A 12467-nucleotide genomic window follows, 5' to 3' on the forward strand; every position below is an offset into this window, starting at 1 on the left:
AACATTTACAAAAATGCCTTATCCTGTAAATATAATTGTTATGTTGTCAAATAAACTGTTTATCGGGATACAAAACTACTTTTACTGTGTGTGTCTGTGTGTGTGTCTGTGTGTGTGTGTGTGTGTGTGTGTGTGTGTGTGTGTGTGTGTGTGTGTGTGTGTGTGTGTGTGTGTGTGTGTGTGTGTGTGTGTGTGTGTGAGAGAGAGAGCGAGAGAGAGAGAGAGATGCTATTTGGCCCAAAACAGAGAGTACACAGTTGCAGAATACCTGACCACTGTGACTGACCCAAACTTAAGGAAAGCTTTGACTATGTACAGACTCAGTGAGCATAGCCTTGCTATTGACTATAATAAAAAAATTCTCAATTTGTCTGTCATAGTTGACGTGTACCTATGATGAAAATTACAGGCCTCTCTCATCTTTTTAAGTGGGAGAACTTGCACAATTGGTGGCTGACTAAATACTTTTATCCCCACTGCATTTCCCTCAGATTACTGAGATACACAAAGAATTCGAAAAGAAACCCAATTTTGATAAACTCCCTTATCTACTGTGTGAAATACCACAGTGTGCCATCACAGCAGCAAGATTTGTGACCTGTTGCCACAAGAAAAGGGCAACCAGTGAAGAACAAACACCATTGTAAATACAACTATATTTCTGTTTATTTATTTTCCCATTTGTACTTTAACTATTTGCACATTGTTACAACACTGTATATATACATAATATGACATTTGAAATGCCTTTATTATTTTGGAACTTCTGAGTGTAATGTTTCCTGTTAATATTTAGTGTTAATTTCACTTTTGTTTACTATCTACTTTACTTGCTTTGGCAATGTTAACATCCGTCTCCCATGCCAATAAAGCCCTTAAATTGAATTGAATTGAAATTGAATTGAGAGAGAGAGCTGCTGCTGCATAATTTTTGGGATTTGGATTAGGGATGGTACTTTTTCACTATCAACAGTGATTTTGGCAGTACGTGGTTGGACACGTATTATTTTTTTTTGCAACTGTTGAAAATTGTGGGTACATGTTTCTTTCTTTCTGTCTGCCTGTCTGTCTCAGTCTGGTCCAGGTCAATGTCCCCTTGGCATGGTAAACAGTCATGGCTTAGGTCCTCACTCCCAGTTAAAAATTAATACTGACTGAGTACATTAGAGTAGCATTAGAGGGGACTAGTCACTTCATCTGGACAGTGGTTACACTGCTGACAACATGGGGTGTTCAAAGCTCATTGCAGCTCTCCTTCTCATCCTCTCCCTCTGCTGTTCATCTCGGTGTCAAACGTAAGTCTCTTGACCATGTTTTGTCTCTCGGGTATATGGTTACACGATGACTTAGAAATGTATAAGATCATAACTATAATATATAACAAATAAAAACTATGTTTTAAGTGAGAATAGGCATTGGTCTGAAGCCAAAAAATTTATCAAATTTACATGAGCACCCCAATGCCTATTCCACCCATGCTCTACCAAGGTTTTCCAGCACACAGCTTTGACCTTCTACAGTAGCTATGTTGGTATTTTACTTCAAGCTATGTGTAAGCATGTTCCTTATGATTCAAACCTTCTCAAACAGCCTAATTCATACTCTTCAGAGGGATAATGGACTTTACAGTGTCTTGTTATTAAAATGATGTATACCTGTGTATATACACACTACATGACCAAAAGTGTAGTGTCGTTGAACATCTCATTCCAAAATCATGGGCATTCATATGGAGTTGGTCCCCCCTTTGCTGCTATAACAGCCTCCACTCTTCTGGGAAGGCTTTCCACTGGATGTTGGAACATTGCTGCAGAGACTTGCTTTCATTTAGCCACAAGAGCATTAGTGAGGTCGGCACTGATGTTGGGTGATTAGGCCTGGCTCGCAGTCAGCGTTCCAATTCATCCCAAAGGTGTTCAATGGGGCTGAGGTCAGAGCTCTGTGCAGGTCAGTCAAGTTCTTCCACACCGATCTCGATCAAGACTTTCTACAAGCAAGCTAACGTTCGCTAGTTAGCTACCTAGCTAATTAAAATATCTGCTTGTATTTATTGATTAACCTCAGTTTGAATACCACCATATAGCTAGGTATATATAGTAGCCTATGTTTGTTCGCAAACACTTCTTAAGACTGGCAGCATGGTGCAAGCAGCTGTGATGTTGCCAAGCAACCGACCCGGTGTTAGAACTCTGAGATTCGGCTGAAAAGACGTTAGCATTGTCAGAAATGCTACAAAAAGGTAGCACATCGTTGGTTCTTAACAGACAAAAACAGACGAAAATGAGAGAGATACATTAGAAATGTAATCAAAACTGTTGCCCCTACAAACGTATTCAGTCCGAAAGGTGGCAAGTCTAATGGTCACTTTATGGATGCTGTAGTCTCGTTCTTATCTGACGCCTAGACTAGATATTGAGCTAGTTCTGGGCAAAAAATTGTCTGACAACCCTAATGCTAAGGAACGGACGGATGGTAACGGACGGATGGCACTTGACGAAAGGCGAGGAGTGTGTTGTGCATCTCCAATCAAGTTGATTTACGAATTGTCATCGAGATTGGTGTCATATTGGCTTAGATATGATGGTAGGGAGATTTGAACACTGCGCTTCAACCAATGCCTTAATAGTTCACCATATAGCAATGGTGAACTGATCATTGGTTTGCAATTATCACCATTGTGATGTCACGAGAGGCTGTGTCCTGGAGGGACGTTACATCCCCCTGAGGTGGCTGCAAACCCAGACAGCTATGGCTCCATCTGCTGGTATGGTCGGGAACTCCACCCCTCTATGGCCAATCTTCCCACGCAGCTGAAACAAATGAGGAGCTGATGAGCTGAAGGTTTGGGAAGGGAAGAGACACACTGAGGGAGTGTGTGGGGGGTGAAGAAACACAGTCTCCAACCTGGGCTCTCTGGAGGACAAGAGTGCTGCAAGTCCACTTCCATGAGGAATATAAGGATTTGGAGATACTTACCTTTGGGAAATACTCACCTTTGGATATATGCACCTGTGGAAATACGTGAGAGACATTTGGAAGGACTTTTTGCTGGGTTGGCCACTAGCTGCAGCGTGGACTACAGTAAGGCTGGGGAAAAGTTATCTGAGCGAGTGAGAATTATGATTTTGGATGTGGAAGAGACATCCCTGAACTGTTAACCCTTAAAGAGCCACAAGAGAACAGAATTTTGTTATATTTTCGTTAATTTCCCAAGACCTATAATAAAATCCTTGTTTTGTTTGAACCTTGTCTCCTTGCACTACTTGAGCAATCCCGCTGAAAGCTGTGTAGCCTCTCGTGACGTCACACCATATAAAAAAAAAATCATGAATTGACATCTGTCAAAATGTTCATTGATAAGTCGCAAATATTTTGCTGTTTTTATATTTTATTTTAAACCCCCCTACATTATAGACTAAGGGTACTATTTTGGTGATGTGTCCGTTTGTTGTTGCAGGTATGTAATGGTGGCCCCAAACATCCTTCGGGTTGGCAGTGAGGAGAACATATACCTGGAGAGCTCAGTGGGTGGTAAGGTGACCATTACTGTAACGGACTTTCCTTTGAAACGTTCTAAACTTTATGAACAACAACAGATCCTTGGAGACAACAACCAGGCTCTGCATCAGCTAAAAGTAAGATATTTGATTTGGATGAATTTCACGTGCTCACAACACAGACCTAAGCCAAATGTATACCTTAGGCAAGTTAACATTTGTGCTGCTGCACACTTTGCATATTTTTGTGGCGCAAGTATGCAAGGAATCCATTTCGCATGGCTGCGGTCTTGCATTCTGTACTTACAAGAGGTATACATTATTATTTTAAATTCCATGCATTGTTCAGTCTTTATCGTACATTTTTTTTTGAACACATCACTTCTCTCAAGGTAAGAAAACAATTTATATTGGGGTAAAAATCTCAAACTATCCCTTTAATTGTCCCTATAAGGCTTTACAGTAAGGCACCCTTTATAAAGGCTTCATAAAAGGTAAATAAGTGGTTTATAGATTGTTCACTATTATCGTATATATAGTTTATAAATCAGTTATAAAGCCTTATTACAGTATTTATACAAATTCCCCATCTGGTGCTCATTTGGGGGTTTTGCCCTAGCACTACACAGCTGATTCAAATAATCATATCTTGATGTTGAGTTGATTATTTCAATAATCTGTGTAGTGCTAGCCCTTTGGGGCTCCCAGAACAGAGGTTCATATTGCATATTGTTTAGGTTATAAACAAATGTGTGCTTGTCATTTTGGTCCTTTTGAAATAGTGAGATAAAAAATAATAAAGGGTACCTTATGTATAGTGCTACTGTATCATTGTGCCTTTGGGAAAAATGTTTTGTCAGCTATTATTAATTATCAAGCTTTCGAACAAGCTTCACTAACATCCATTCTCTTGTTCTCTCTCTCCCTCTCGCCCTCTCTCTTGGAAGCTTGATCAAAAAGATTTCAACAGAAATGTTAGAGGCAATCAGTATGTGTACCTGAAAGCAACATTCAGAGACAGACTATTGGAGGAGACAGTTGTTTTGGTATCCTTCCAGTCAGGTTATGTCTTCATCCAGACAGATAAACCTATCTATAACCCTGGAGAGGACGGTAAGTATGGAGCAAAACCAAACCCATCCAGTGCCTCATTTTCAATGTGCTCCATCAATTTGCATGTACAATATTTGTTTTTTTAATTGGGCTGATCATCATTGGCAGAATGTCTAACATATACATCACCATATTATTAAGGTGCAAAGTATTTAAAAAAAAATCATAGGCAGTTATGAAGCCTACAAAGGTAAATCATATCAAGAGAGCTTCACGTTAGGTTTAATTTTAGACTTTACTTATGGATGATCCTCCCATCTGTTGCATAATAAAAATGTGTTTTCCCCTTTTCAGTCAAGTACAGGCTATTTGTCACAAACCTTGAAGCAAAGGCAACAAATGGAATTGTTGGTGTTGGTTTAAAGGTAATATAAAATTATGCAATAGCCTACTTTACAGGTATCAAATATTTGGAAAAGCACAGTGAAATATAGATCAAAGCAGAATAATTTTAGAGAAAAATCATATGAATGTAGGTTTATTTTATGAGAGATATTTTCTAAGCCACTGTTGTTACTTCTAAGATATGTTGAATCAGTTGTTTGTTCGGTTTAGGTTCGATTATAGAACAAAATCACGGTTTTCAATTTCTGTTTAGATTAGTATTTTTTTATTAAATGCACTATGCATTATGTGCGTTGAATGCTGTAACAACACAGAATAAAATAATTAATAGAAGTCCCATGATGGTAGTGACTGCCCATTACTGCTAATCACTTATTAATCATAATTTATTGACATTACTGTACTGTACTTTAATAAAATATTTCAGTTGTGTATATTACATTTGTTTTATTTGATGACTTTATTTAATTCCAAGTCATCTTATATCTGTAGAGCTGCTGCCTATGCTGTCTGAAAAATCACTATTTTAGAAGTTCTTCAAAGTAAATAAGGCATACTTGACTGCTGAATACCAACTCTCAGTCACTTAGATCATGTATTTTCAGGTAGAGATACCTCGCAAAGCAACTGCTCTCTATCCCTCTCGATTAAGCGTTCTTCTGTGTCTGCCTAACACAGACTGGACAAGAAGGCACGCAATTGTTTATGGGCATTGTAGTTAATTACCACATTTTCTGCTCTAAACTATGTAGAATATTGGCCTGTTGGAAACTACAACTCCCTACTACATCGCACAGATCAGGCTTAAACTGATTTACAGTGAGCTCTAAAAGTATTGGGACAGTGACACATTTTTTTTTGTTTTGGCTCTGTACTCCAGCACTTTGGGTTTTAAATGATACATTGACTATGAGGTTAAAGTGCTGACTGTCAGCTTTAATGTGAGGGTATTTTCACTCATATTGGTGAACCGTTTAGTCCCCCCATTTTAGGGGACCAAAAGTATTGGGAGAAATTCACTTATGTTTATTAAAGTAGTCAAAAGTTTAGGATTTGGTCCCATATTCATAGTGATTGCTGTTTGTTTTGGTTGTTTCAGAAACTTTTGTGCCCAATAGAAATTAATGGTAAATAATGTATTGTGTCATTTTGGAGTAACTTTTTTGTAAATAAGAATGGAATGTTTCTAAACACTTCTACATTAATGTGGATGCTACCGTGATTGTGGATAGTCCTGAATTAATCGTGAATAATAATGAGTGAGAAAGTTACAAACACACAAATATCATACCCCCAAGATATGCTAACCTCTCACCATTACAATAACAGGGGAAGTTAGCATTTTTGGGGAGGGGGTATGATATTTATGCCTCTATAACTTTCTTACTCATCACTATTCATGATTGATTCATGATTATCTGTAATCAAAGTAGCATCATCTACATTCATGTAGAAGTGTTTAGAAACATTAAATTCTCTGGTGGACATTCCTGCATTCAGCATGCCAATTGCACTACATTTTAGAGAAATACGCTTTTTGTGCGTATGGAAAATGTCTAGGATGTTTTATTTCAGCTCATGAAACATGGTACAGTGGCTTGCGAAAGTATTCACCCCTCTTGGCATTTTTCCTATTTTGTTGCCTTACAACCTGGAATTAAAATAGATGTTTTGGGGGTTTGTATCATTTGATTTACACAACATGCCTACCACTTTGAAATGCAAACTATTTTTTCTTGTGAAACAAACAAGAAATAAGACAAAAAAACAGAAAACTTGAGCCTGCATAACTATTCATCCCCCAAAAGTCAATACTTTGTAGAGCCACCTTTTGCAGCAATTACTTGGCACATCTAGCCACTGGGATTTTTGCCCATTCTTCAAGGCAAAACTGCTCCAGCTCCTTCAAGTTGGATGGGTTCCGCTGGTGTACAGCAATCTTTAAGTCATACCACAGATTCTCAATTGGATTGAGGTCTGGGCTTTGACTAGGCCATTCCAAGACATTTAAATGTTTCCCCTTAAACCACTCAAGTGTTGCTTTAGCAGTATGCTTAGGATCATTGTCCTGCTGGAAGGTGAACCTCCGTCCCAGTCTCAAATCTCTGGAAGACTGAAATAGGTTTCCCTCAATAATTTCCCTGTATTTAATGCATAATTCCTTCAATTCTGACCAGTTTCCCAGTCCCTGCCGATGAAAAACATCCCCACAGCATGATGCTGCCACCACCATGCTTCACTGTGGGGATGGTGTTCTTGGGGTGATGAGAGGTGTTGGGTTTGCGCCAGACATAGCGTTTTCCTTGATGGCCAAATAGCTCAATTTGAGTCTCATCTGACCAGAGTACCTTCTTCCGTATGTTTGGGGAGTCTCCCACATATGTTTGGGGAGTCTCCCACATATTTTTTTTCTTTAAGCAATGGCTTTCTTCTGGCCACTCTTCCGTAAAGCCCAACTCTGTGGAGTGTACGACTTAAAGTGGTCCTATGGACAGATACTTCAATCTCCGCTGTGGAGCTTTGCAGTTCCTTCAGGGTTATCTTTGGTCTCTTTGTTGCCTCTCTGATTAATGCCCTCCTTGCCTGGTCCGTGAGTTTTGGTGGACGGCCCTCTCTTGGCAGGTTTGTTGTGGTGCCATATTCTTTCCATTTTTTTATAATGGATTTAATGGTGCTCCGTGGGATGTTCAAAGTTTCTGATATTTTTTTATAACCCAACCCTGATCTGTACTTCTCCACAACTTTGTCCCTGATCTGTTTGGAGAGCTCCTTTGTCTTCATGGTGCCGCTTGCTTGGTGGTGCCCCTTGCTTAGTGGTGTTGCAGACTCTGGGGCCTTTCAGAACAGGTGTATATATACTGAGATCATGTGACAGATCATGTGACACTTAGATTGCACACAGGTGGACTTTATTTAACTAATTATGTATTTATGTGACTTCTGAAGGTAATTGGTTGCACCAGATCTTATTTAGGGGCTTCATAGCAAAGGGGGTGAACACATATGCACACGCCACTTTTCCGTTATTTATTTTTTTAGAATTCTTTGAAACAAGTAATTTTTTTAATTTCACTTCACCAATTAGGACTATTTTGTGTATGTCCATTACATGAAAACCAAATAAAAATCCATTTAAATTACAGGTTGTAATGCAACAAAATAGGAAAAACGCCAAGGGGGATGAATACTTTTACAAGGCACTTTATGTCCATTACATGAAATCCAAATACAAATCAATTTAAATTACAGGTTGTAATGCAACAAAATAGGAAAAACGCCAAGGGGGATGAATACTTTTGCAAGGCACTGTACCAGCGCTTTACATGTTGTGTTTATATTTTTGTTCAGTGTTACATGAATATCACTGCACAGTTGGTTTGATCTCTGAACAGGTCTGAGCTCATTGTAACTGTAGGCCTACATATATATTGTTTACCGGATCAGCTGGTGTAAGAATAAGGTGCTAAGGTGCTTCTTAAAATATGTTTTGTAATGTTCATTATTTTATTTTCTGCTTTTCAACAGAGTGCTGATGGCACTTTAGTCAAGCAGACCAAAATGGGTCTGAGTGTCAATGGACTCTTTGCCAACCAATTTTTGCTCCCAGATATAATCAAGTAAGAGTAATCACCTTGTGTGTGTGTATGTGTGTTTGTGTGCAGTGGTATAAAGTACTTAAGTAAAAATACTTTAAAGTGCTACTTAAGTCGTTTTTTGAGGTATCTGTTCTTTACTTTACTATTTATATTTTTGACAACTTTTACTTTTACTCCACTTCATTCCTAAAGAAAATATTGTACGTTTTACTCCAAACATTTTCCCTGACACCCGAAAGTACTCGTTACATTTCGAATGCTTAGCAGGAGAGGAAAATGGTGAAATTCATGCCCTGGTTATCCGTAATTTTAAAAAAATAATAATAATTGTGCCGTCTTGTTTGCTTAATGTAAGGAATGTGAAATTATTCTTATTTTTACTTTTGATATTTAAGTATATTTTAGCAATTACATTTAGAATTTTACGCAAGTAGTATTTTACTGGGTGACTTTCACTTTTACGGAGTCATTTTCTATTAACCCTCTAGAGTCTAAGCCCTGTCTAATGGGGGGGGTTCTTAGCTAACATATGCAATGGTTTTAAGATGGTCATACCAAGGATCATTTAGCGATTTAATTTGGAATTTTAAGACCCCTTAAGGTATCAAAAAAAATACTAAAACAATTATTAGATACAACATTGAATTTGGCATTACTGAAATTAGCCAATAGAAACACATTGAATAACAGATTCACTACATGGAAAAACAGATAGTCCCCCCAAAATAATCTAAAGGACGTTTATTCTGAAGAGTCTGTCCTATATCTGAGAGATATAAGAAATGTATTTATCCCCTTATTTTAGGCACTAAACTATCTCCATATATACTTCCATTTTTGAACTGGTACCGGGACCTTCAGGTTACGTTTGTGGGGGGTCGTAGGTGAAAACGGAGAACACCATCGTGTTCGTGAGGGTCTCAGCTTTCAACAGAGTGGTCATAGTAGGCCAAACCTTTTTGGACGCTACAGACGTGTTTGTGAGAAAACCGATTTTCGGGATGTCTCATGTTTTGACAAACACCGCTCTAGCTCTGCCACCTTTCACCCCAGATGTGAAAGGGCGATATTGGCGGATGCGATGGATTGAGATGCAGCCCATGCAAAAAAAAAACATATCTCTAGCTTAAACAGACAGATTTTTATGGGAATGTTTTTATTATGTTAATTAAATTCTGCCAGGTGCAACCATTGTATGCTAATGGTTAAGGTATCTTTACTTTTACTGAAGTATGACAATTGGGTGTGTGTGTGTGCGCGCGCCCATGAAGGTGGCAAAAAAGTGTTCCATTTACTTTGTTACTGTACATTGCAAATGTGAAATTAGAAGTGGAAAATTATTTACAATCTGTAAATAATCTAATGTATTCTATTCCCTACAGGGAGGAAGGAACGTGGACCCTGGAGGTGAATTTACAGAGTGAACCTAACAGGGTCTTTAACACCTCATTTGATGTGAAGAAACATGGTGAGACATCCATTCAAACACAACATTATAGAGTATCAATCTAACTGCAGAATTTTTTATTAAATTCCTTACTGTCCACTGTCATTATGTCATTATGTCATTGTCTTTTCTGTTGTTGTTTATAGTGTTGCCAACATTTGAGGTCACATTAAAAACCAGGAAGCAGTATTTACATGTTCAGGATAAAGACTTTAAAGTGGATTTAGAAGCTAGGTGAGTTTGAAAAACAATTGCCAGCCTGGGGTGCTTGATCTGATGCCCTCTGGGAAATTTATTTAATTTGACATTTAATTTGACAGATAGTGAGCGAAGATGACAGTGGGGAGAGATAGATAGATAGAGGTTGTGTCAAACGGCAATAGGTCGGATTTGAACCTATGCCAACATTGTAGACATGTCAGAAGCTAATATACAGTGCATTTGAAAAGTATTCAGACCCCTTGACTTTTTCCACATTTTGTTATGTTACAGCCTTATTCTAAAATGTATTAAATTGTTTTTTCCCCCTCATCAATCTATACACAATACCCCATAATGACAAAGCAAAAACAGGTTTTTAGACATTTCAGACCCTTTACTCAGTACTTTGTTGAAGCACCTTTGGCAGCTATTACAGCCTCAAGTCTTCTTGAGTATGACGCTACAAGCTTGGCACACCTGTATTTGGGGAGTTTCTCCCATTCTTCTCTGCAGATCCTCTCAAGCTGTCAGGTTGGATGGGGAGCATTGCTGCACAGCTGTTTTCAGGTCTCTCTAGAGATGTTCGATCGGGTTCAAGTCCGGGCTCTGGCTGGGCCACTCAAGGACATTCAGAGACTTGTCACAAAGGCACTCCTGCGTTGTCTTGGCTGTGTGCTTAGGGTCATTGTCCTGTTGGAAGGTGAACCTTTGCCCCAGTCTGGAGCAGGTTTTCATTAAGGATCTCTCTGTACATTAAGGATCTCTCTGTACAAACTCCAAGCGGGCTGTCATGTGCCTTTTACTGAGGAGTTGCTTCCGTCTGGCCACTCAAATTAGTAATAATTTCTAAAAACCTATTTGATCATTATGGAGTATTGTGTGTAGATTGATGAGGGGAAAAAAATATATTTTAGAATAAGGCTGTAACGTAACTAAATGTGGAAAAAGTCAAGGTGTCTGAATACTTTCCGAATGCACTGTATGTTTTATATTTAGATCATCTGATCAATGGTCATTTCAATTCTTGATATTTACCCAGTGATGAAAAAATAATAATAACTTGCCATGAGCTTAGCACAACTGTCTTTCTCCATCATAACCCAAAATAAGTATTTACAACAATATGGCATTGATAATATATTGAAATAAACGTTGTTAATATTGAAGTATACGTTATATGAGGCATTGGAATTGTATTGAGTTTAATGAAATTCTACAATAGATAAAACATTGACATCCTATAGTATTTACTCTATTTACATTTTAATACAATAAGTAATTCTCAATTCACCCTTCACTAAGGCCCGCCCCTGACCTTTAGGCAACCAATCGCAGCGCTCCAATGGATACCAACTCTCGTCTAGTCCCACACCTCGGACAAGTTTGTTTAAATCGCATGAAATCAAGTGAGGGCTATGGCAAAAACTGAGAGTTTCCTTCAAAAAATACATGTTTAAATTGCTAAATAATTGAACAGTGCACCAGAAGTACTTGCTACTGTGATTTCTGAAATGCAGAGTCTGTTGGAGTATTTTTGGAATTCAACTTTTTTTTGTTTCATTGTTTGCAAAGTCAGCTGGTTAGCTAGCTCCCAGTCTCATTGACCGCCAAATGTTGCTAACACTAGCTAGCTAGCCACCTAATATAGCTTGTTTTCTCGAAATGTATGTTAGCTAAGTTAGCAATGCTATGAATACAACTACCATGTGCTGTCAACATCAGGATACGATTTGAGAGCACTAGTAAGCTCCTAAGTTGTTGTAGCTTTTACTGCATGCATGCTGACAGTGAATTCAGAGCAATTCAGTGGCTAGCCACACTACAAACCCAATTAGACCTGCTTCCCGTGAATAAATTGTAATGACAGTCCACCACAACATACCAAAATGTTTCCTGATTAGCAAGGGGTAGTCTGTGTTTAATTTCATTGTGTATTAAAACACAGTTTGAGATCATTGGGAGGGCATTTCGCCAATGGTTGAATGGGGAATTGGGCTTCCCGGGAAAATGTTGTCCGAGGTTGCAACAGTAACCAAGGGCGGCGGGGCTTAGCGAAGAGTCAATTAAGCAATAAGGCACGAGGGGGTGTGGTATATGGCCAATATACCACGGCTAAGGGCTGTTCTTACGCACAATGCAACGCGGAGTGCCTGGATACAGCCCTTAGCCGTGGTATATTGGCCATATACAGTGGGGAAAAAAAGTATTTAGTCAGCCACCAATTGTGCAAGTTCTCCCACTTAAAAAGATGAGAGAGGCCTTTAATTG

General features: G+C 38.6%; 1 protein-coding gene across 1 annotated transcript in view; it reads left to right on the forward strand.

Moving 5' to 3' along the window:
- The first annotated feature begins 1189 nt into the window (after positions 1–1189).
- LOC121535623 (complement C3) overlaps positions 1190–12467 on the forward strand; it is a 46175-nt gene continuing 34897 nt past the window's right edge. The window contains exons 1-7 of the mRNA XM_041842857.2: positions 1190–1295; positions 3458–3635; positions 4445–4610; positions 4905–4975; positions 8481–8572; positions 9934–10019; positions 10145–10232. Of these exons, the coding sequence (XP_041698791.1) occupies positions 1225–1295; positions 3458–3635; positions 4445–4610; positions 4905–4975; positions 8481–8572; positions 9934–10019; positions 10145–10232 (752 nt within the window). The 5' untranslated portion in view covers positions 1190–1224. The remainder of the gene's footprint in view (positions 1296–3457; positions 3636–4444; positions 4611–4904; positions 4976–8480; positions 8573–9933; positions 10020–10144; positions 10233–12467) is intronic.

Source organism: Coregonus clupeaformis, unplaced genomic scaffold (genome assembly GCF_020615455.1).
Source record: "Coregonus clupeaformis isolate EN_2021a unplaced genomic scaffold, ASM2061545v1 scaf1307, whole genome shotgun sequence".
Lineage (NCBI taxonomy): Eukaryota > Metazoa > Chordata > Actinopteri > Salmoniformes > Salmonidae > Coregonus > Coregonus clupeaformis.